At 31.6% G+C, this 26,599-nt stretch overlaps 1 protein-coding gene across 1 annotated transcript in view; it reads left to right on the top strand.

Moving 5' to 3' along the window:
* The window catches only part of Sycp2 (synaptonemal complex protein 2), an 83,256-nt gene that overhangs the window by 54,761 nt on the left and 1,896 nt on the right, over positions 1 to 26,599 (top strand). The window contains 18 exon segments of the mRNA XM_040276370.2: positions 6,029 to 6,156; positions 7,157 to 7,193; positions 9,306 to 9,376; positions 9,474 to 9,531; positions 9,991 to 10,046; positions 11,176 to 11,233; positions 11,846 to 12,014; positions 14,376 to 14,413; positions 14,901 to 15,068; positions 16,432 to 16,630; positions 17,909 to 18,114; positions 21,602 to 21,649; positions 21,651 to 21,788; positions 22,622 to 22,712; positions 24,078 to 24,230; positions 24,845 to 24,972; positions 25,973 to 26,067; positions 26,180 to 26,279. Coding sequence (XP_040132304.2) covers positions 6,029 to 6,156; positions 7,157 to 7,193; positions 9,306 to 9,376; positions 9,474 to 9,531; positions 9,991 to 10,046; positions 11,176 to 11,233; positions 11,846 to 12,014; positions 14,376 to 14,413; positions 14,901 to 15,068; positions 16,432 to 16,630; positions 17,909 to 18,114; positions 21,602 to 21,649; positions 21,651 to 21,788; positions 22,622 to 22,712; positions 24,078 to 24,230; positions 24,845 to 24,972; positions 25,973 to 26,067; positions 26,180 to 26,279 — 1,941 coding nt within the window.

The raw sequence follows: 26,599 nt of genomic DNA, 5'->3' as shown, positions 1-26,599 counted from the left end.
GTAAGAGTGGAAGAAAAATCCATTCAAACATATGCCTAAAACCTAACACAGGAATATAAGAAATATGGGAAAACAGGATAATACAATACCTGCTAAGGTTCACCAGCAATTGACCTCAAAGATATTGAAGTGGATGAAATTCTAGATAAAGAATTCAAAAGAATAATTATAAAAATGATCAATGAATTCCAAGAGAACACAGAAAAACAACTGAATTAAGGAGCCAGTACAGGATATGAATGAGAAATTAAGAACATAGAGATATTAAAAAAGATCCAAATGTGCAGGTGAAAGTCTAATAGACTAAACTGTGCTGAAGACAGAATCTGAGTTGGAAAATAAAAGTGGCCAGGCTTGAACATTCAGGCAATATTAAAGAACATAAGTAACTATGACCAGAATATACAAGACATCTGGGACAACATTAGTAGATGAATTTTTAATTCATTGGAATTGAGGCAAGTTGTGAGATGCTGGCTAGTGGAAAGGACAACTTCTTCAGGTAAATAATTACGGGAAAATCTTCTAAACCTTGACGATTAGATGAACTTCTAGATATAGGCTACATTCAGAATCCCAACTAGACAAGGAAGGAAAAAAAAACTTCTCTCAAACACATTATAATTAAAATGCCTAGGGGCTGGGGATGTGGCTCAAGCGGTAGCACGCTCGCCTGGCATGTGTGCGGCCCGGGTTCGATCCTCAGCACCACATACCAACAAAGATGTTGTGTCCACCGAGAACTAAAAAATATTAAAAATTCTCTCTCTCTCTCTCTCTCTCTCTCTCTCTCTCTCTGTCCCCCCCTCTCTCTCACTCTCTCTTTAAAAAAAAAATAAAAGGGCTGGGAATGTGGCTCTGGCGGTAGCGCGCTCATCTGGCATGCGAGCAGCCTGGGTTCGATCCTCAGCACCATATACCAACAAAGATGTTGTGTCCGCCGAGAACTAAAAAATATTAAAAATTCTCTCTCTCCTCTGTAAAAAAAAAATTAAAAAAAATAAAAAATAAAAAAAATAAAATGCCTAACATACAGAGCAAGGATAGGATTTTAAAAGTTCCAAGAGAAAAACGTCAGATCTCATATAGAGGCAAGCCAACTAGAATTACTCTGGATTTCAGAGCACAGTCTCTAAAAGCCAGGAAGACTTGGAATGCTGGTGTTCCAAGTCCTGAAAAAGTAACTGTCAACCAAGATTGCTATATCTAGCAAAGCTATTCTTCATAATCAAAGGAAAAATAAAATTCTTCTGTGATAAGATTGGAATGCTGGTATACTGAGCCAGCATACAGAATTAAAGATTCTCCATACAGAAAAAGAAAAAACAACCCCAGAGCTCACAAATGAACAAATCTCATTTGAACAATAGCTAAGCAAATGAGAAACAGGACCAAATAAAACAATACAAATAAATCAAAATGGCAGGAATTAATAAACCTCTATAACAACTTTTAATATAAATGGTCTCAACTCTCCAATTGAAAGACATAAGCTGGCAGAATGGACCAAAAAATAAGATCCAACTATATGTTGTTTCTAAGGGACTCACCTTACAGGCAAAGACAGTCACAGGCTGAAAGTGAAAGGGATAGAAATTGATGTACTATGTGAATGAAGTCCAAAAGCAAGCAGGGGTAGCTACTCTCATATCTGACAAAGCAGACTTTAAATTAAAATCAATCAGAAGAGTCAGAAGATCACTTCAAACTGGTAAAGGAATAATCATAAATATTTATGCCTCAAACATTGGTGCAACTAATTATATAAAAAAGAAACTACTTGAATTAAAGCCTCAGACCCCAGTACAATAATCCTAGGTGATTTTAACATACCTCTGTCACCATTAGAAGGGTCATCCAGATATAAACTCAGGAAAGACTCCTGAAAAATATTATAAATCAAGTGGACTTAAGAGACATCTATAGAATATTTCATCCAACAACAGCTGAATACACAGTCTTCTCAGTAGCTCATGGAACCTTCTCCAAGATAGACCATATTCCAGGCCACAAAGAAACTCTCAGCAAATACAAAAAAAAATTGATATAATTTCTTCCATCTTTTTCTAAAACATTTATTTTTTAGTTTTAGGTGCCCCATACATGCTAGGCAAGTACTCTACCAGTGAGCTACTACCCCAGCCCCAATTTCTTCCATCTTATCAGATCATAATAGAATTAGAGATCAACATCAGAAAACCATCAGACTATACATATGGCATAAACGTATAAAAATATGGAGATTAAAAAATATAGTTTTAAATGATGAATGGATAGTAGAAGAAATCGGGGGGAAAGGTAAAAAAAAAATCTGAAATGAAACAGTGATACAACATTCCAGAACCTCTGGGACACCATTGAAGATAGTTCTAAGATGAAAGTATAGTTATGAGTGCCTATGTAAGAAAATTAGATCCCCAATAAACACCCTAATGATGCATCTCAAGACCCTTGAAAAATAAGAACAAACCAATTCCCAAAACAGTAGAAGGAAACAGTTAAGATAATAGCTGAAATCAATGAAATTGAGAATAAAAAATACAAAGGATCAATGAAATTATTTTTGAAGAGATAAACAAGATTAATAAGCCTTTAGTCAATCTAACCAAAAGAAAAGACTCAGTAAAGTTAGAGTTGAAAAAGGAGAATCATCACAGACGTCACAGAAATCCAGTGGATCATTAGGGAGTTTTTTAAAAATTCAACAAATTGGAAGACCTAGAAGATATGGATACATTTATAGACACATATGACATGCCTAAATTGAACCAGGAAGACAGAGAATCTAAGCAGCATTACTAGTAAATGAGAGAGAAGCAGTAATTAAAAAAAAAAACTATCAAAAGCCCAGGATCAGATGTATTCTCAGCTGAATTCTGCCACATCTAAGGAAAAACTAATGTCATTGTCCCTAAACTTCTATGAAATGGATAGCAATGGAACACTTCCAAATTCTATGAAGCCAGTATCACTCACAGATGAAAGCCAGATAAGGACACATCAAGGAAAGCAAACTACACACTAATATCCCTGATGAACTTACATGTAAAAATCCTTAATTAAATATTAGCAAACCATATTCAACATATTAAGGAGATTGTACATCATGACCAAGTTGGTTTTATCATAGATAGGTAAGATGGTTTAACATATTCAAATCAGTAATGTAATTCATCACATTAATGTAATTAAGCACAAAATCACTCCTCTCAGATGAAGAGAAGGCCTTTGATAAAATTTAGCACCCATTCATAATAAAAATACTAAAGAAAGTAGGGATTGAAGGAACCTACCCCAACAACATAAAGACTGTATATGAAAAATCTAAAGTCAATCTCATAGTAAATAGGGCAAAATTGAAGTCATTTCCTTTAAATTCTGCAATAAGACAAAGATGCCCGTCTCATCACTCCTATTTAATGTGGTGCTAGAAATTCTATCCAGAGCGATTAGACTAGAGAAGAAAATAAAAGGAATAAAAATAGAAAAGGAAGAAGTCAAATTATCACTATTTGAAAATGATATGATTCTATATTCAGAAGATCAAAAAAACTCTACTGTTATAACTAATAAGTTCAGCAAAATGGCATATTATAATATCAACATACTAAAATCGGTAGCTTTCCAATATCAATAATGTATCTGCTGAGAAAGAAGTCAGTAAAGGAATTTTTCACCATAGTCATTTTTAAAACCTAGGAATAAATCTCTACCAAGGAGGTAAAAGATCTATACAATGAAATCTATACATCATGGAAGAAAGAAGTTGTTCATAGAGAAGGAGAATTAATATTGTGCAAATAAATGGCTGTATCTCCAAAAGTAATATACAGATTCACTGCAATTCCCATCAAAATAACAATAACATCCTTCATTAAACTAGAAAATAATAGTCCTAAAATTCATCTGGAAGAAAACAAGACCCAGAATATCCAAAGAAATTCTAAGCCAAAAAGCATAATACCTGACCTCAAATTATAGCACAGAACTATAGTAAAAAGAACTGCATGGTACTGGCATAAAAAACAGACACATGGATCAGTGGTGCATAATAGATAATGCAGAGACAAACCCACATATGTATAGTCATCTGCTACTTGACAAAGGTGCCAGAAACACATTGGAGAAGCAGCCTTTTAAGAAATGGTGCTGGGAACCCAAACTGGTTATCCATATGTACAAAAATGAAACTAGACTCTTATCTCTTACTGTGCACAGAAATTAACTCAGTGGATCAAAGACCAAGGAATTAGGCCAGAAACAATGCAACTCCTAGAAGAAAACTTATAGTAGACATTCCAGCTTATAGGCACAGGCAGCGAATTTCTAAATATGACCTATAAAGCTGAGGAAATTATGCCAAGAGTTAATAAAATTGGCATCAAATTGTAAAGCTTCTGCACAGCAAAGCAAACAAGAATGTGAAGAAAGGACCTAGAGAATGGGGGCAAATTTTTGTGAACCCCTTTTCTTAGAGGATTAATATCCAGAATATATAAAGAACTCAAAAACACTTAAACCAAAACAGCAACAACAACAACAACAAATAATCCAATAATAAATGGGCAAATGAATTAAACACTTCTCAAAAGAAGAAATACAAATGGCCAACAAATATATGAAAAAGTTTTCAACATAATTAGCATTTAGGGAAATATAAATCAAAACCACATTTAGATTTTATCTCACAGCAGTCAGAATGGCAGTCATCAAGAATACAAACAAAGGATTTAGAGGAGATTGTAAAGTAGTACAACCACTATAAAATTTGGTATGGAGCTTTCTTCCCAAGATTGGCATAGTACTACCATATGACCCAGATATACCATTCCTTGGTATTTATCCTAAAGAATTAAAATCATCATACAACAGTGATACATGCATACCCATGTTTATAGCAGCATGGATCACAGTAGTCAAACTTATGGAATGAGCTGAGGTATTCACCAGTAAATTATTGGGTAAATAAAACGTGGTATATGTACACATGAAGTTTTATTAAGCTGCATGAGTGGATGTTGGATTTTGTCAAATGCTTTTTGTGTTATCTGTTGATATTTCTTGCATACCAGAATACCATTTGGTAGTGGTGCATAGTTTTTTTTTAGTACATTATTGGACTTGATTTGCAAATAATTTGTTGAGAATTTTTGCATCTGTGTTTATGAAAGACACTGGTCTGTAGATTTCTCTTTTTAATGTCTTGGGTTTTGGCATTAGTGTCATACTTGCCTCATAAAAAGACTTAGAATGTATTCCGCTTCTCTCTCTTGGAAGATTGTGGAGATTTAGTATCATTTCTTCCTTAAGTATTTGGTAGAATTTACCATTAACCCATCTAAGTCAGGCGCTTTTTGTTTTAGGAGATTAATTGTAGATTCACTTTCTTTCATACATACAGGAATATTCAAATGATCCATTTATCCTTGCACAAGTTTTGATACCTTGTATCTTACAAGAAATTTATCCATTTTATATAGTTATAAAATTTGTAGACATGGAGTTCATAATATTCTTTTTACCACTTTAATGTCCAGGTGGTTTAAAATGATGGCCCCTCTTCCTTTATCAATATTAGTAACTTGTGCTGGGATTGTGGCTCAGTGGTAGGACGCTTGTCTACCGTGTGTGAGGCAATGGGTTCGATCCTCAGCACTACGTGTAAAAAGAAAGTTATAAAAAAAAATAGTATTTTTCCCTCTCCCTCCCTTAACTTGGCTAGAAGCTTATCAATTTTATTGACCTTTTCAAAGAACTGGCTTCTTTTTCCTAAAGTTCATTTTTATTCTCATTTATAGAATAAAGAAACTACTCTATAGAGCATTCTGCATAGCTTTTATGTTAAAGACTTGTTCTGGTTGGTTCTAATGCTTTACAAAACCCAAACTTATTAACTAATTTTGGCCTTTTTTATTTTTCTTTGTAGATATATATAGAACCAAATTTTTCTTGAATTTCTATATTTAGCCTTTATTCTTCTTTGAAAGTCAACTGGGAGAGTTTTAAAGTAACTTATAAATTGTTTCAGAGAGAAAAGTCAAAAGGAAAAGAATTTACTAATGCAGCAGAAACCTTAATAAGCCAAATTAATAAGAGATACAAACCAAAAGATGACATGAAGTCTACAAGAAAATTAAAGGAGTCTTTGATGGATGGGTATGTTGATTAAAATTTTAGACATAAATATTTTTCTAACAGCTAACAACTGAATTATTTTTTTAAATGTTAGTTTTAAGTATGCATTCAAATCATGTAACTATCCAGTAGAAAACATATAGTTGTTACGAGCAATAGCTGTTTAGATTAAGCAGGAGGGAAATTAAATTTTAAATGTACCATTCTAGTGATTGGTTACATTTTATAAAGTATCAAATAATGCCATATCAATACAGTATACCATTTTAGAAGTAAATCTTTAGGATGCAAGTATCTTACAATTTTATTTATGGACTCTAGTAGTGAGAGTACTGAGTAAAACTAAATTTAAATATGTTGCTTAATGAAATATGAAGTTTAAGTGAGCTTATTTAAGTGAATTATTTTAACATAGTAACTAATGTATTCCTTATTATCTTAAGGTTAATTCCTTTAATACAAAATGTTCATTTATGAACTATCAGGTTGTTATTTTGGTACTAGGGATTGAACCCAGGGGTGCCTTACCACTGAGCTATATCCCCAGTGCTATTTATTTATTTTTGTCTTGAGACAGTGACTGAGTTGCTTAGGGCCTTAATAATTACTGAGTCTGATCTTGAACTTGTAATCCTCCTGCTTCAGCCTGCCAGTTGCTGGGATCACAAGCATATGCCACTGCATGCAGCTGTCAGGTTGTTAATTCAAATTAAAATTAATCCTTGCCCTGTTAATTTAATTAAAATTAATTAATTCTGACATTTAAAAATGACCTTCAGGGTAAAACCAGTTTTTAAAAATTGTTTGCTACTTCCTGCTTCACTAATGATTCAACTTATAATTAACTATTTTAGCTGCTATTTTAGGAAAGCTGAAAAAATATAGCTGTGACATTTTGGTTATTTATAACATATTGAATATAGAGTTAGTGACCAAAATATGTTTTGCCTTATATAAAATAACTTTTGAGAAATAATCGATATTTAATTGCTCTTTAAATATTGTCAATGTTTTTTTATAGTGGTTTTTTAAACAAATCTGACCTACAACTTAGTAAGGTAGGTGTCCTTTATTTAATTTCACCAAACCTGTAGTCAAACTTGATATTTGACTATAGACACTAAATTAGTATTAAGAAGGAATTGGATGCTTCTTTTATATAAGCTCAATATTTTACTTTTTTGTACATAATTCAGTATGTCCATATCACTAGGTTTTTTGTTTGTTTGTTTTATTTTGCACTAACTTATCCCATCTGTCTTGACAATTATAGGTCCTTCTTAAGTCCTGATTTGGTAAAAAAAAAAAATATATATATATATATATATTATCTTCATTGAGGCAAAAATAGTTTTCTTAAATTTATTATTTAAAATTACTTTCTGTAATTTTATCAAATTCTGAAGTTTACCCTCTATAAGTTCTTTTGAATCTTTTCTCCTTTATGACAACTCCTGTTGTCTTTCAGTTCTAATTTCTGATTCCTGAACTGTTACGATAGTCTTTATGTAATTCCCTTATTTTATAGTGTAATATGTTTCTGTGCCAATCCATTCATTAGTACATTACTTATTCTCTTTAACCTTTTTTGGAAAGAACTCAAATTCTCATTCCTTCTTTTGTGATTACCAAGATCTTAATATTCATTGGGAGTCTTGCTTTTGAGTCTGTCTTCTTTGTGAAAAGATTCCAAGGTCCCCTGACCAAAGAAAAAATATATTCAATTGGAAATAAATAATTTTTTGTGTTTTAAAATTATTTTATTCATTACTACAGGGTTTTCCTTTCTCCTGTCTTACTAGGGTGTAACTGTCTTGAGTCATCTTTATATCTTCTTTTAACATCTTTGTTCACCTTTGTACATCTCTAATACATACATGTATTAACATTTGCATATCCTGTTTTATATGATGTTCTGTAATACCTAGCTGGTATTACTGGTACACAAAAGAGAAATGAACATACATACCTGAACACTGGGTAAGTCAGATAAGTGATCAGAGGAATGATATATATAGAAAGTTTTGAGAATAATGCAAATAATTCTATATGATATAGCCAAAATTTTAAATTGAAAATAAATCACAAATTAAAATGAATGTTTTAGATTTTAATATTTATAACTTACCAGATGTTAAATTAGTCTTCTGATTATTTTGATTAGTTATTTAGCAATATTACTTAACCATAGTTAAATGTAATAAATCAATACAAATATTAATTCATTAAATTTTGTTTAACTTCTTTACTGCCTGCCCTCAGTAATTTGTGATCTGGTTGAATATATTTTGAGCTATAATCTATGTGAATAATTGTACACATATTTTCCCCCAAATAATTAATACATGCATTTAAATCATTTTTCTAGTGTGGATGCTTGATATTTTCCTTTTATATATTTAAGGTGCATGAAATGATGATATTACATAGTGAAATGATTATTGTAGCCAAGAAAATGAACACATCCATTATTTCACTTAATTCACCTGTATGTGTGTTTCACAAAACACCTAAAATATGATTTTTATGGGGAAAAAACTGAATACAATATAATATTATTAACTGTAGTCCTCATTTTCTATATTAGAGTCTAGAATTGATTAATCCCTACCTATTATCCTTTAATCAACTTCTCATTTCCTTCTCCTTGCCCCACTCATGACCACCATTTTACTATTTCTATATATTCAAACTTTACATTCCACATGTGAAATCATGCAGGTTTCTTTCTGTCTGCCTTAATTTCATTTGACATAATACCCTCTATGTATATAGATGTTGTGACAAATGGTAGTATCTCTTTGTTTTAAAGCTGAATAACATTCCTGTTTGTGTGTGTGTGTGTGTGTGTGTGTGTGTGTGTGTTTATTAGTTTCCTTATCCATTTATCTGTCAGTACACACTTTAGGTTGTTTCTCTGTTTTAGATATTAAAATAATGTCACAAGGAACATGGGAGTGCAGGTATCTTTACAGGTGGTGATTTAATTTTTTGAGGTATATGTTTATTAACTCACATTAAGGAAAATGTTATAAATGCCAGATTTATAGTAGTGTCAGTGCAGATGGAAATGTTAAATAGATGAATATTTAATTGCATATGTGATTTGTTTGCTATGTGGTCAGTAGTAGTCTAAGTTTAAATGGTTTATGTAAACCTTTTGTATTTAGGAAAAAGTTCAGAAAAAAAGTTACAGAAAACTGAAGACTACTTTTGTTAATGTTACTTCTGAATGCCCATTGTAAGTAATTTTTTATTAATCTTTTCATTTTTTTCATATTTAAAGAAACTAAACATTTCTTCTATAATGGAACTAACATTTGTATTTAATTTCACAGGAATGATGTTTATAATTTTAATTTGAATGGAGCTGATGATCCTGTTATAAAACTCGGAGTAAGCTAGAAATTAATGTTTATTTTGTACTTATTCAGTAGTTATTTTGCATGTATTATACAGTTATGAGTGTTTTTGATGTGCATCTTCTTATAGATGTACTTTAAAATTTTTTTAAATATGTGAAAATATATTTGGATAACCAGCTAGGGTATCTCTAGGGTTTTTCTAAATGTTTTGTGGATAAGGAGGAAAGAAATGAGTGGGAAAAGTAAAAGACTTATTCTATCAAGAAAATCTTTCTCTTTTTTTTTTGCTGGGACAGGTTTAAAACAAATACTTTTATTTGTTTTGCTTTGAGTGTATTTTATTGTATTTATTGTATCATTTTAAATTTTATTTTCAATTTTTATGATTCTAAGAGATGATAGAAACTAGATTTTGTGCTTATTCCTTAACTTTTGTTTACCTTGACACTAAGAATACTCTTTTTTTTTTTAATGTTTATTCACCATATAGATCCAAGAATTTCAAGCTACAGCTACAGAAGCATGTGTGGATAATTCAATAAAATTGTAGGTGTTTTTATTTTAATAACATAGGTCAGATTAAAACAATTTTAACTTTTTCCCCTCTTAAGTAGCTTGTCCTCACTCTGTTTCTCTAAGAGTTTTTAACATAGGAGAGGAATGAAATTAAAATGCTACTGTCATGATTATTTCTTTTTTTTTAGTTTTATTGATTTTATTTTTTTAAATACATGACAGTGGAATGCATTACAATTCTTAATTCACATATAGAGAACAGTTTTTCATATCTTTGTTAACACCAATTCATGCCTTTATACATGTACTTTGTGGGGGGTTTTTTTGCATTACAATTCTTATTACACATATATACCACAATTTTCATCTCTGTATATAAAGTATGTTGACACCCAATTCGAGTCTTCATACATGTACTTTGGATAATGATATCCATCACATTCCACTGTCCTTGCTAATCCCCTCCCATTCCCTCCCACCCCTCTTCCCTATCTAGAATTCATCTAATCCTCCCATGCTCCCCTTTCCTACCCCACTATGAGTCAGCCTCCTTATATCAGAGAAAACATTCAGCATTTGTTTATTTGGGATTGGCTACCTTCTCTTAGCATTATCTTCTCCAACCCCATCCATTTACCTGCAAATGCCATGATTTTATTCTTTTTTAATGCTGAGTAATATTCCATTGTGTATATATGCGACATTTTTTTATCCATTCATCCACTGAAGGGCATCTAGGTTGGCTCCACAGCTATTGTGAATTGTGCTGCTATAAACATTAATGTGGCTGTGTCCCTGTAGTATGCTGTTTTTAAGTCCTTTGGATATAGTCTGAGGAGAGGGATATAGCTGGGTCAATTGGAGGTTCCATTCCCAGGTTGTCATGATTATTTCTATCATGATTCTGCTACTTCAACATTTACTTTTCCAGTTAATATGCAAATTATCTATACTTTGAATTGTAGTTGTGTATTTCTTCAATCCATACACATTATTTTATAACTTACTAAGTTGAGCGGATAAGCTACCTGGCCAGAATTATATAGCTAATTAGTGAAAGAGTTGAGGCTGAAAACTGAGATCTAATTGTCCAGTGCATGTTGGCTTAAGAAAACAATCATAACAGATATTTTTATGTTAATTATTATTTTTGCTTAAGGGTAGGTTCACGGAATCATGATGAACTTCAACCTTCTCTCAAAACAAAAGATGAAAGGGTAAGTTATAATATCCTAATGTATTTTATAAAAATAGCATTTATTTTAATACATTTTAATGCCAAAGATTCTCATCAAAGAAATGGGGAAAAAGATTTTTATTTTTTGCTGGGTGCAGTGGCACATACCTGTAATCCCAGTGGCTGAGACAGGAGGGTCTCAAGTTCAAACCCAGCCTCAGCAAAATAGAGTTGCTAAGCAACTTGGTGGGACCTTGTCTCTAAATACAAAATAGGGCTGGGGATGTGCTCAGTAGTTCAATCCCTGGTACCTCATCCCCCCAAAAAACATTATTTTTTTCATTCCCTTATGAAATTATCCATCTTAATATAACAACTTCTGTTGTTTTCTTTAACAGTGTTAGGTTATATCTCTGGAAGTATATATTGTTTTGATTTTTTTAATTAACACTATCATCAAAATATAAATCTCACTATCTGATCTGTACTTCTGAGTTACTTTCTTGAATAGATCTTTAATGCCAATCCTTAAATTGGTATGTTAAAAAAAAGGAGAAGTTAGATTTCCTGGATTTGGGGGGGAGAAAGTGTTGACTTAAATTCCTTTAATAAGATATTTCTTCATCTCTTTCAAATTTTTTTAAAAAAATAGATTATCACAAATCATAAAAAGAAAAATCTCTTCAGTGATACTGAAACAGAATATAGGTGTGATGACAGCAAGACAGATATTAGCTGGCTAAAAGAACCAAAATCAAAACCACAGCTAATAGACTATAGCAGAAATAAAAATGTGAAGAAATGTGAAAACGGGAAATCAAGTAAGAAATTATTAGAGAAATAATGCAAATTTATCATTTTCATTGTGTTAAATGTTTTATTGTTTGATAAGTATACTTTTATATGTAGACCATTTACAACAATATATTCCCTACAAATTGGACAAAACACTATAGTAGTTATGTTTTTGTTTTGTCCACTATGGTTATATTTAAATTAACTTTTAATAGGACTGTAAGGATACAAAATTTGATTTAATATGGTCCTTGGTTCATGACATACTTTCATCACTTTTTACGCATGGCTCACTTAACTGCTGCTGAGCTAATTGGTTATTGTAAATAGTACACAAAGTACTCGTAAATTCAGAATCCTTAAACAAAACCAGAATTTGAGCCTTGACACTTTCATCTATTTACGATTATTTGCATTTATTATATATATTTTCTTCTCAGCATCCTGGTTCTCTGCTGTAGCCAGCTTACATGCTTTTTAGGAATTCATTTGGATGCAATAAAAATATATCAGAAGGAAAACAATTTTCAAGTCTTACAAAAAATATTTTCCTAGAGTATGGTTTCTGTTTTTGTGAAAATGAATCTATTGAAGTAGTCGAATACAAGTTTGAGTTATAGGTTTTGGCTAAAGATAATTACCATTTTTGTAGCTGAATATCAATGTCAATGTTTGCTAAAAGACAAAGACTTTATATACTTCATTTTTAAAAGAAGACAACTGTTTTTCAATTGAATTTATATTTATTTCAAGGGAATTAGCTTTTATTTAGTTTTAGAATAAAAATAACCAATGACTGCTAACAGGGTGAAATGGCTTAAAGAGAATTAAAATTAGACAAAAATGAATTGGGGAATATACTTAGAAATGAGGCTGAATCTCAAAATGTGAGAGTCCAACCAAATATGTCAGAAAGGAAAGGAGCAAGATTATCATAGGTAAAAGGGACAGGATTATAAAATAGCATAGTATATTCAGGGAATGCAAAATGGGGGTAGTTGTAACATACATAGATTTTTATTTGTAACAATAATGAAAGGTGAGGCTAGATCTAGTCATGGAATCTGGAGTTTGAAACTGTGTGTTATAAGCCCAGGAGAAACATGGTAAGGCTCACATGACCTCAGGAGGCTCACAGTTTAATGGGAAGACATACAAATGAATACATTTCTTAAAAAGCAGAAGACTGGAAATTCTCAAGATTTTAGAGATTAAATACTGTAATCATTAAATACTTATAAAATTGAACTTCTATGTGAATTACTTTGTTTAAATGATTAAGTGACAAGTTAATATGTATATAAGCTAATTGCCAGGATTAGAAGACCTTTCTTCCAAATAAACTTTACTCCTTTGACTTGGATGATCTCATTTCTTAGGCTTCAGTGGATATTTAAAAAGATATTATCCTTGGAAAGGAAAAAAGGGAAGTGGAACTAAAGCTTTACTATCAGTAATATGGGTAAATCTTAGAAACATAACAATGTATGGAAAACAAAGCAAATCATAGAATAGGACATGACATTAATCTTACAAAGCTCATTATATTTAGAGTTACATATCTGTGAAAAGAGTCTTTTTTAAATCAAGTAAATGAGAAACAGATTTCAGGATAGTAATTACCTTTTAGCAGAGAGGATATGGAGGACTATTAAAGAACATATATAAGTAGATCAATACCATTCATAATCTGTTTCTTAAATTGAGTACTAAACTAATGGCTGTTCACTTTATAATTTATATTACAAATGCTTTTACATGTTTAAGAAGTTTTAGAATATAAAATAAGGAGAGGCAGGAAGATTGGCAATTCATACTATACCAAACACTATATAGTAAGAGTATCAATTCTTGAAATTTAAAATTCTGAATGCGTTTAAAGATGGATTCTTTCCCATCTATGATGTGGTACCACGAATACTAACTAGAGTTCAGGGGAATGGCTACGTGTGGTGGTATGTGCCTGTAATCCAGTGTCTTGGGAGGCTGAAAGAGAAGGATCATAAATTCAAGGCCAGCCTCAGCAGTTTGGTGAGACCCTGTCTCAAATAAATACAAACAAGGATGTACGAAGCTCAGTGGCAGAGGAACCCACTGGGATCAATCCCCAGTACCAAGGGATGGGGCAGAAAGCTTGGAGGAAGGGAATGCTCCCCAAGCAGCTTGTCAACCTGATGGCCAAATTCTTCAACAGAACAGTAAAGATTTATTGGGGGGGGGCCTATGTCCTGGTGGCTTAAAGCTACATGAAGAAACAAAATTTTAAAAAAGGATATACGCTCTTGTTTTGAATGATTTTTAATTTATACATGCAGCGATGGCTCTAAGAAACTTAATGCCAGTTTTTATATATTTGAAAAATTTCACCTTATTTTCCTAAATTGCAGGACCATCCTTGGATAAGGGTCAACCAAGATCTAAAATGGTAAAGTAAGAAGTTTTGTGTTCAAACATTCCCTTAAAGTTATTTTTTTCTTATCATATAAAAATAATTCATTTGCCATCTCATAATTTTCTTCCTATCAATTGCTTATTTTCCATAATTGTTCTGTCTTTGCACACCTCTCTTGACTTGTGTTTTTTAGAATCATGTTGGCCTTATTTTTAGTCTGTTTCATTCTGTGTGATAACAGGTATATTTGACCTCCTTTTACTTTATATAGTTTATATCAGGTCTCTTACAGATTTAATGATAAGGAAGAAAATTGAAATGTTGATAAGGGAAAATAGTGGTAAAGAAGAAAATTGAAATGGGAAAATAAAACATAATCATTCAAAATCTATTAATCAAGAATCATTTTATTCTGACCAAATATTTTATGTATGTCTAGTGTCAATTTTATAGCAAGTAGCTTGTATTTTTTCTATCTTAAATATTGATCTAGTAATATTCAGGAATTTTTCTCTTAAAGGCATACAAAAAAAACACCAAGCAGAGGGAGGAGATAGTTCCCGATGGTAGAACCAGACTTCCAAGAAGAGCAGCAAGAACCAAAAAGAATTATAAAGATCTCTCAAATTCAGAATCAGAGAGTGAACAAGAATTGTCACATTCATTTAAAGAGAGCTTTCTAGTAAAGGTAAATAGGTACAGTTCAGTTTAATAATTTCTCAAAGCCTCTTGAAGTATTAAATATATACTTTTGTAAAAATATCAAATTTAACTTGTTACTTCTTTTCTTAAATATCATATTTAACTTGTTACTTCTATATGAGAAAACTGGTTGTTAAATATTTAGTTTTTAGTTTTAGGTGGACAGGACATAGATTTATTTTATGTGGTGCTGAGGATCGAACCCAGTGCCTCGTGCATGCCAGGCGAGCGCTCTAGCATTGAGCCACAACCTCAGCGGGGAAAACTTTTTTATAATAATTCTAAAAATTGGTCTCTAGGAAATATAGTGCTAAATTTTATAAGTTGGCATTAGTGTTAAAAATTAGATGTCTGTCTCTAGTGAAATTATAACTTTAAAATGATGTTTAGAAATAGAAAAGTACTTAATTCTTTCCAAAATTATGCTTCAGTATAGTACAACCTGTTGGGAAACTGTAGCTCTTTCTTGAATGAAAGCAAAACTATTGGTGTCAGGTTCTTCCTTTATACTGCCCCACCCTTGTCTCATAATGTTACAACATATTGCCAGCACCTGTGTTTGCACGCTTTTATAATAAAAAGGTGAAAGATAATATGTCAGCTGCAGTTTTAAGCACTTTACAGATATCACACAAGAAAGTGATAGAATTTAAACCCAGAGAGTCTGATAGGTTTCTGACTACTATGTTATGTTGATCTTAAGTAAATAAACCTCAACCTCCCTTATTATCTCCTACCTGGAAGACTTCATTACTTACCTCCATATTTTGTATCACTTCAATTTTAGTTTACCTCACATCTAGGCAAATGAATCCAAGTCATCCCTCATCCTATTGCTCTTCAAAGAATTAACCCTGAAAATCTTCCTCTTGACGTTCAAAGCATCAAAATACCTTTCCATGCTTGCTTCTACTTTTCCCCATTATATACCCAGAACTGTTAACAACCAGATACCATAAGACCTGAGCTTTCCACTGCCTTCACTCTATCAGCCATCTTCATATCCCAGTAAGTCCTCCCCTCACTCCTTTCACCACTCCTCAGTGCTTCAGATACTTCAAAATCTAGGAATTCTTTCTGGTTTCCTTAAATTGGATATAATCTTTGAACTCTTATAGCATTTTATTTATATCTCTTATTTATTGTATCTAAACATTCCATTTTCCTGCACATTTGTCTTATGCCATCCAGTATAATAGAAAGTTTTTCACTAATGCCTAGGCCCTTGTGATGCCCGTATGTAGTACAGCATAAAACATTTAATAAATATTTCAATGTGATTTTTTTTAATGTGTCTAAGTGTAAGTATTTGTATTGAAGTGTAACTTCAAGGTTATCAATAAATTTAGGAGGAAAACATCCATTCCAGAACCAAAACAATGAAACTGCCAAAGAAACGACAGAAAGTCTTCTCTGCTGATACACAAAAAGAACTATCAAAAGAATGGAAATACTCATCTCTACTAAAAGATACTATAAAAGATAATAGCCTGGATTCATCTCCTTCATCTTTATCTGAGACTCCATCATCTGTAGAAGTAATGAGATGTCAGTATTATTTCTGTGCATTGTAATTGAATAATTAACTCTGATTATGTGAAAGTATAATTTGTAGATTAATTTTGAGGGATTACGATTATAGGTATTTAAGATTATAGGCAGTAAAAACTTCATTGTTATACTAGTTAATGTTAGTAACTTTATTTTTGCTAACTTGGGAACAATGTCATTTAAATTTTTCAAGTTAGGAAATTAAAGATCAAATGCTTTAATATGGAAAACACTTAATATATGTTTGCAAGGTACAGTGAAAGCTCAACTAAGAGCCTATTTTTAATGTGCTTTTAGCTGGAAATATATTTAAAAACACAAGTATTATAGGAATTTCTATTTTTTCCTTGTTACAATTTATTGACAAGAGTCCAAAGGATATCATGATCATCCTATAGACTAACAGTAGATTATCTTCATAATAGATGTTTTGCTTTTTAAAAATAAATTGTAAAGAAAATTCACAATCTTTGGAGCTTTGGTATATGTATGTCTTTCAAGTAAAGAAACTCCTTATAGTTCGCACTTTTTGCTTCACTTTCAATTGCTTACAAGGATCTTTCTAAATGTTATTTCTAAATGTTATTCATTTCACTTAAAATTTAGCAAATAGATCAGTTAATGTACTTATGCTCCACCTAAAGTAGCTAGTGATTGTGTTCTTTTACTTTACTAATGCTTAGAACAACTGTCACTTCAGATAAGCACATACTGAAAAGACAGATGTACATGCCCAGATTTCATATGAAAACTGAGAATTCTTTTAAGACTCATTTCAGCAGTGAATTTCCTCATTTTATGAGATATTCAGATGAGATGATTTTCCTAGCCTTTCCAGTCATAAAATCTGTGACTTTAATATATAAAAACACTATTTACTATGGTGATAAAATAAGATAATATTTACATAATTATATTTCAGTTCATACTGTAGATATTTTATTAGAAAATGTTTTGAAAGTTTTTAAATTCAGCTATTTTTCAGAGCCTTACAAAATATTTTAAACATAATGTAGCCTTAATTTATGGAAAGTTGTTCTTTTATGTTTTTTAGTGGTGCTGGGGAATCTTTCAGTTTTAGAGATGGAACCCACATGCTAGGCAAACACTCTGCCAACTGAGTCAGCCTGCAAAAGTTTATCTTTTTAAATATAGCTAAGATTTTAATGTTCAACAACTTGTCATATTCTTAGAATTTAATCATGCTATTTCTAAAGCAGACATCTTTGATAACACCTGCCATCTGTTTTGTTTGTGTTTTGTGAGGCACTACAGGTATAGAGAAAATAACAGAAAATGATTTTATTCAGGATTGTGACTGTAGAACAAAATCTCTATCACCTTACCTGAAAACCTCATCACCTGAATCCTTAGACAGTAACAAAGAAGTTGGAGGTCCAGTAAACTCATCCAAAAACAATGGAACAAACTTGCTATGTGCAAGTGAAAGTTGCTCACCAATTCCACAACCTCTGTTTTTGGTAAGCGGGGAGAGAGGAAAGGGGCAGAGAATCAGATATATCTGTCTGAAGGTAGTAAATCATTTGTCTATGATCTTAATCAAATACACATAACTTGTCTATTTAAGGTTTTGAAGTTGGTCTGTGGCCTGGGGTAAGAGGACATAATGACAAATAAGATACAGTTCTCAGCCCCTCAGTGAACCTAACAGACTCATGTATAGCTGCTACACAGGAAAAAAAAAAAAAGTGGTATTGTGACAGAACAGCGTAGTTAAGGATTCTGTGATAGGAATGATCGCTTCTGCTTTTTTATCTATACACCAGAATGGCATACATTTTCTAGTTTGGGATAGATTTATTCCTGCAACACAGGTACCTTCTTCACATTTCACCATAATTCAAAGTCCATAACCTTTTAAGAAACTTTAGTTAATTGAAATCACAAGTTGACAACTAAATTGCCAAGAATGTAGTTCTGAACAGTATAGTTTTTGCTTTAAATTTTTATAAGGAAGTTTAAAACTGATTGGTAAATAACATGAATATAAAAGTTAAAATATATATGATGGATTTTTTCTTTCAAATATCAAATTATATTATATAGTTTTGTAATAAAATGTATGCCTAAATGTCCAAAACTTGATAATAAAGATAGGATGTGATTAAGTTTTAAAATGAGGTAGATAACTGAAATGTTGTTTAATGTTCATGAGGAGAAAAAGAAGTTTTGGGATACTTTGGTACCAGTTTATAAAACTTACCAGCGCCTCCTTTTTTGCTTGTATATTATATATGGCTTAATTTAGATAATTTTGAAGTAGTGAAAAAACAATTGAATGCAAAGATATTCATGTTGTTCATTACTATGGTATATAGCTGAGAGTTATGAGTCAGACAGAATTGGGTTTAAATCCTGACTTCACTATTTGCTAGCCATGTAACATTTTACAAGTTAATGAATCTCTTTGCCCTATTTTACAGATGAAAAAGATGAAGTGCAATGAAAATTTTAGGCTGAACTATGTAAACATAGTACCTGATATGTAGTAAATACTCAAATATTTTCTTGTTATGTGCTAAACTTTGCATACAAAGTAGAGTTAATTATTCAGTGGTAGAGTGCTTACCTAGCATGCATGAGGCCCTGGATTCAATCCCTAGCTCTGCAGGAAAAAAAAAAAAAAACTGTTAATGACTATTCAGCACACCTATAGCAGAGATCTAAAACTGCTGTTAAAACCAACCTTCTGTCTGAGTACTTTTAAATGAATGTGCTTTTTATTCCTAGAAGATTTTAAGGTCCTTTTATTCTTTTAAACCAGTAGTCTTCACAGAGAATATTTTTCAAATGACCTCTTGCAGAAAATTCCCAATATGTCAAACAGATGAGAGTGGACCTATGTTCTTCAAAGCAGATGTAGGACATCTAAATCCTAGCCTGTATAGCTTTCCTCCCATATAATCCCCAACATACTTTTCAAGACTGAGTTTCTACAGACAATTTAAAAACTAGTTTCCCACAAGATTATTATCCTGTGGTCATTTATCAGTGTTGCTCTGTCATCCTTAGTTTCCCTGAATCCTTTAGTTCCTCAGTATCCCAACTTGAAAATGCCTAAACCAAGGTAACTCTCAATCTTGATACCACTCTGTACTAGAATTTGTTATGTATTTATCTGTTGGATACTGATACATGAGACATTTCCCCCTCCATTTACTGTTGACTCTTATTAAGGTATTGGAAATTTTCTTTACAAAGTAGCTGTACCAGGTCTGGGGATGTAGCTCAGTGGTAGAGGATTTGCCTAGCATGTGCAAGGCCCTGAGTTTGATCCCCAGCACTATATAAGTTTTATTTTTTAAAAAGTAGCTGTACAAGTTGACACTCTCAATAGTGCTGTGTGATAGTGCCCCTTCTCCACAGTTTTAACTAGATGTTATCAGATGACTATTTTTGCCAATCTGATAAGTGTGCAAGTTGTGTCAACAAGTATTCATATATGTTTTAGCCATCTTGTGAATTACCTGTTTATTTTCTAATTTTGTAAATGCCTTGTTCAATTTGTCTTATAAATTTATAGTTCTTAATCTATCCTGATATTTTGTATTGGTTATAAGTAATGTAGACTTTTTCCCCTAGTATGCATCTTGTCTTTTGACTTAGTTAAATCCAAAACTTCCATATGGCAAATGATGTAGTGTCATCAATCATTTGGGTTATTAAGAAATCCTTCCCTGCCAGGCATGATGGTGCATGCCTGGAATCCCAGGGATTTGAGAGACTTAAGGGAAGAGGATTGCAAATTAAAGGCCAGCCTCTGCAACTTAACAGGACCTAAGCAACTTAGTGAGACTCTCTTAAAATAAAAAGGGATGGGGATATAGCTCATTGGTATAGTGCCTCTGGATTCAATCCTAGTACCCCCAACACACACCCAAAAGAATTCCTTCACTAAGCTATTGTCTCATACAAGCATTTTCCTTTCTTGCAGAAATGTTACTTTTGATTTTAACTTTTAAGGTTTTTTTGTCTTTCTGAGCTTTCTTCTTTCATATAGATAATAAATTTATGCAACATCATGAGCAGAATACCTCGGTGACCACAGATGATCTATTAGGCACTATTCTGTTTTAATGACCTACTTACTGTCTTTGTGCTAACACTACATCATTTTAACAACTGTAATTTTACAGTTACACAGTGTTTCTCATACATACCCCATTCTTTTACTTCAGCATTCTTTTGGCCCTTTACTTATCTGTATAAACTTTAGAATTAGTTTGTCTAAGAAAAGAACTGCATTTCTCAGTATTGAACTGATCTTTCTCATCCATATCATTTTTCTCTCCATTTTTTGGCCCTGTTTCCTACAAATGGTACCAAAGTTTTCACAAAGAAAAATAGGCTTCTTGTTAAAATTAATTCCTCTTACAAGTTTTCTTTTTGTTGTGTCTTAAAAACACACTGTTAAAAAAATTTACATTTTCTGCTGTTTTCATTTTATATAGGAACATTGATTTTTGTATCTTGAATAATCTTGCTGAATGTTACAATTTTCTGCATAGATTCTCTTAGATGTGCTGTATAGACAATTATATACACTATTATTCATGATAATTTTTGTCATTTCTGTTCCAATCCTTATACTTAAATGTTTTCTTGTTAAGGTTGACATTGACCTCTGTGGTATACTTCTGTGTCCCAGGCTTCTATACTAGGAGGGCTCTTTCTCTATATTTTTTGGTAGATACTTGTCAGCAAGTTAATGTTCTATTTCTCTTAAGATTTTTTAGAATTATTAATTTTTAAAAATTTTTAAAATTATTAATAACTTTAAATGTTTAAAAATTATGAATAGGTGTTGAATTTTAGCAGCGAATTAATACTTCCTTCAAAGTGTAAGTAGTATTGATTTAATGTTTCCTATTATGTTTAAAGGGTTTGTTTTTGGCTTTAAACAGTTGTCTAAATTCATTTGGGTTTCTGAATCTTATTCATTCATAGCCCAGGCATCTTCAAAATCAGAATAATGCAATAGTGAATAGAAAAAGGCATAAATGCTGTGGTACTTAATTGTACACATAATTGTAATAGCTTTTCAGAGGTAAGCAGTTATAATTCAGGAAAAAAAGAGCTTATGGAAATTGAATTTCCAATTATTAATGAAAATCATATACAAAGCAAAAGAGAGGTAATATGCTATAATCTTCAGTTTTTCCTTTGAGATAATTCTTGTAAGAATCAAATTATTGGTCTTTAATGTTAATTATATTTAATACTTTTCAATAACTACTACCTGAAAATCTGATGTTTAAAGTGTATAGAAATACTTAATTATAGAAAGGTGTTTTTTGACATAAAAATTTAAAGTTTTAAAATGAGGGTAGCAAGGTCTTAAATAGTGAAGACTAGGCTGCTGAACCCCCTAACTTACATATTTATAATTAGGAATGGTTTCACAATTATATAAGAATTTGGTTGCCTTGAGCTTCTTGCCATCATAAAAGTATATCAGTCCATTAATAAAAATATTGTAATCTATAAAATACAAACACACTCAAGACTGAATTTTATAGTTTGGAGAGAGAAGTGGGATTTGAGATCGACCTAAGGTATATACAGATGAAGTTGAGCAATAACAGTAACCAAAATAAAGATTACAAAGTTTTAAAAAAGTGTATTCTAATAGTAAAACATAAGGTTAAATGTGAAAGATGCAGTTTGGAAGAAAGAGTTTAAGCCTTAAATTTTTTGTGGCTCCCCACAAAATTTAATGAAAAATTTAACAAGGAAAAATGGAATAGTAGTAATAGTCAAAAAAGCAAGCTCAAAACAATTAATATAGGATTGACAATTAGAATCTAGTTCCATTAATGGTATTGTTAAAGTCGAAAAGAGAAAAAATCTGAGAAAGAATTGACATCATTTCAAATTACTGAGATTAGGATTTGAGCAAGATGGTCAAAGGTGAATCCAAGAGTACTTAGAGTGTTTTGTTATTCTAACTTCTAATATGTTTTTTAGGGAAGCCATTCACCATCTCCATTATCCATGTCTAGTGAAAAAAGAGAGAAAATATTGTTTGATATGCCTTGTGACACTACTCATGTATCAGGTTTGTAGTCGGCCTTTTTTTTTTTTAAGTACTAGTTTTTGAAATAGTTCCTTTAGATGAAACTTCACATTATTATGTGTTTTAAGTCATGCCATTATTTAGTTAATGTCAAAAATATAAACTAGTGAAGGGAATCCAGGTGGTTCCACAATTTAGCTGTTATGAATAGTGCTGTTATAAACGTGTGGCTGCATCACTGAAATATGCTGTTTTTAAGTCCTTTGGGTATAAACCTAGGAGTGGTATAGCTGGGTCAAAAGGCGGTTCCATTCCCAGTTTTCCAAGGAATCTCCATCTGCTTTCCATATTGGCTGTACCAGTTTGCAGTTCTACCAGCAATGTTTGAGTGTGCCATTTCCCCCACATCCTTGCCAACCTTTATTGTTATAATAATATATTAAATAATAATATATTATTAATATTCTTAATAGCTGCCATTCTGACTGGAGTGAGATGAAATCTTAGAGTGGTTTTGATTTTCATTTCTCTAATTGCTGGAGATGTTGAACATTTTTTAATGTATTTGTTGACTGATTGTATATCATCTTCTGAGAAGTGTCTGTTCAGTTCCTTGGCCCATTTATTGATTGGGTGATATATATATATATATGTACACACACACACACATACATACATACATACGTACACACACACATACACACAATGGAATATTACTCAGAATTAAAAGAGAATAAAATCATGGCATTTGCAGGTAAATGGATGGAGTTGAAGAATGTACAGCTAAGTGAAGTTAGCCAATCCCAAAAAACGAAATGCTAAATGTTTTCTCTGATATAAGGATGCTGCTTCATAATGGAGATGGGGTGGTGCAGCATGGGAGGAATAGATGAACTTTAGATAGGGCAAAGGGTTGGGAAGGAAAGGAAGGGGTCATGGGGTAGGAAAGATGGTGGAATGAGACAGATAACATTACCCTAAGTATATATGTGAAAACACAAATGGTGTGGCTGTACTTTGTGTACAACCAGAGACATAAAAATTGTGTTCTATTTGTGTAATATGAATTGAATCACACTCTGCTGTCATACATATCAAATTATAATATATTTTAAAAAATTGTAGATAATATTTGTACCTACCTTCCAGGGTTTTTCAGTGGCACAACTAGCATATCTGACACCTAGATTGAATCATTGTGTAAAAATATTAAAATGATTTTATTAAAAAATAACAAATAAAATGAATAATAATTATATATATAAATATATATATAAACTAGGTAGAATTTAGAGAGAAATTGCTTAAAACATAATTAATTGAAAGGCTTTTTAAACAAAAACAAGAAATTATTAGGTATTTTAATCAAAATTATAGCACTATTCATTATTTTTAACTATTTCTAAGGCTCCACTCAGCATCTTAGTTGTAAACGAGTGTACATAGAAGATAATCTTGGTAATGTCAATGAAGTGGAAATGGAAGAAGAAGAACAGAGAGTCCACTTGCTTCCCAAAAGATGGTGTAGAACTGAAGATGCAGACCACCACACCTGCAGAGGTGGGTATATCAAAAGCCTGTGTCGGCATACAGTGATTGGAAGGTGGCTTCTTAGATTCTAGATGACTTCATCTTCAAAACAAATTCCTTTGTAAAGACAACTTTGAATAATTCCAAGTTGGTCTGTGTTTCATTACAAATAAAGTAGGAAGGGTCACAGATGATACTCAAACTCCCCCTCCTTCTCTGCATCTAAATTTTAGTAGAGTATAAATTAATGTTAGTATGTCTCTAAAACTCATGTTAATGATTATCTGGAAGTAGTTGTAAGTTTAAAAAAATTCCAAAATGCTCAGTTTTAATGTTGTCATTTCTTGCTTAATAGCCATACCAAAAGGTTTCTTTTATAAATCAGAATTTTATTTTTAAATTAGAAAAACTTAATGAGGGGTTGGGGTTGTGGCTCAGCGGTAGAGCACTCGCCCCGCCCGTGCAAGACCCTGGATTTGATCCTCAGCACCACATAAAAATAAATAAGTGAAATAAAGGTATTGTGTTTAAAAAAAAAAAGGCATAATGAAGTCTACCTTTGATTTCATAAACTTTAGGTTATACATAGACTATGAAAATAGTAATGTATATTTTAACTTTAGGTGATTGTTTTTGTTTTTTAGTATCTGAAAACATATCTCCATTATCAACAGATGATTTTTTAATTCCTGAGGAGAACTGGGAAAGTGAATTTTCAGGTGTAGGGTTGATTTGTGAGAAGATCAATTCAGAATTTAAGAGGAAGATTCATGTGAGTTATCATTCTTTATAGTTTATACTCAATAATATGATAACATATATCCCACATTTTATTAGACTGTTGACTTATTTGGTCCTTGGGCAACAAAACACCCATTCTCAAATTCAACTTCCTGCACATGTGAAAAACTGAAATAATTATCAAGTTAAAAAAAAAAAAAAAAACCTGCTTTCATGAGCTGAGTTTCTCTCACTTTAAAATCTGTCCATTGTCTATATTGTTTATTTTTCTACTAGTCTTATTTTGCTTTTCAGCTTCTCATTTTGTTTCTTCTGTAATTTTTATTTTCCTGAACAGTTTCCTTTCGTGCCTCGTCTTTAAACATTTTTATTTCAGAGGTGACCATTAATGAGAGTAGTGTGATATAGTATGTTACCCTGCCTCCTTTGTTCTACCTTGTTTTTTTTGTACTTGTCTGTCCTTGTTTTTTTTTTTTTTTTTGATGCTCTAGAAGCCTCAAAATGAAATGATATATGCAAAAATTCTCTCCCAAACAATATTTAATTATCAGAATGTTTTTCTACCCATATCTTTCTCTCATATGCGTATATTTGAAATAGTCTTTTATATTCCTTGCTGAATAAAAGGTATTTTAGCACTATCAGGGTTGTTATCAGCCCTGCCTCATGTTTGCCCTTTTCTTCTGCTCAGGGATAAAATTGAAAATTATTTAAAATTCTATGCATCTCTTTTTAAAATTTATTTTTACCTTTTCATTGTTGTTGTTGTTACTGGGGACTGAACCCAGAGATGCTCTACCACCTTAGCCTTTTTATTTTCATTTTGAGACAGGGTCTCACTTTTTTACTGATAGAATGACTGAGCTTGTTTATAAAAATCCTCAGTTTAAACAATTTAATTTTTAGTTTTTTAACTTTCTAAACTTTTTCTTGGTCATTTAAATTTCATGGACAGGTTTTTATCTTAGTATGGTCTTGTTTCAATTGTTGTTTTGTGAAGATATTGTAAGTTAAAAATTAGTATTTTTCAGATCCGACATAAAATGATGGATTATTTTACTAAGCAGTCTTGGAAAACAGCTCGGCAACATCTGAAAACAATGAACCATCAAATTCGGGAGTATAGGTTTGTAATAACTTTCTGTTCTGAAAACTTCTGAATGTTGTATATTCATATATTGAAAATGCATATTATGGATGCTATAGTTTTTGAACTTAATATTGTGTTTCTTTAATAGGATTAAAAAACTTGATAAATTCCAATTTATCATCATAGAAGAACTGGAGAATTTTGAAAAAGATTCACAATCTTTAAAAGATTTGGAGAAAGAATTTGCGGTTTGTGCTTTTAAGAGCTTAAACATAACTTTAAGCATTGGGAATGTAACACTAAAGAACATGTCAAAAAACAGACACAAGTTACTTTAAACTCTTGACTTTAAAAAAGCTATAGTTAGGTTGCTCTCTCAAAGCAGAAAATAAATGAGTTATTCTAATGCATTTTGTTTTTTATAACATAATCTAGTTTTACATTTTTAATCAGCTTTATATGAATACTTAAATCGAAAACAAGTTTATATTATCTTTTTATTATTCTATTATCTTTGATAATCCAGGAGAAATCTTCAGAAATGTTACACTCAATTTTTTAACTCTGA

This window comes from Ictidomys tridecemlineatus, chromosome 5, assembly GCF_052094955.1.
Source record: "Ictidomys tridecemlineatus isolate mIctTri1 chromosome 5, mIctTri1.hap1, whole genome shotgun sequence".
Taxonomy (NCBI): Eukaryota; Metazoa; Chordata; class Mammalia; order Rodentia; family Sciuridae; genus Ictidomys; species Ictidomys tridecemlineatus.
Note: the sequence above shows the minus strand (reverse complement) of the source record. Positions and strands in the feature narration are given on the sequence as shown.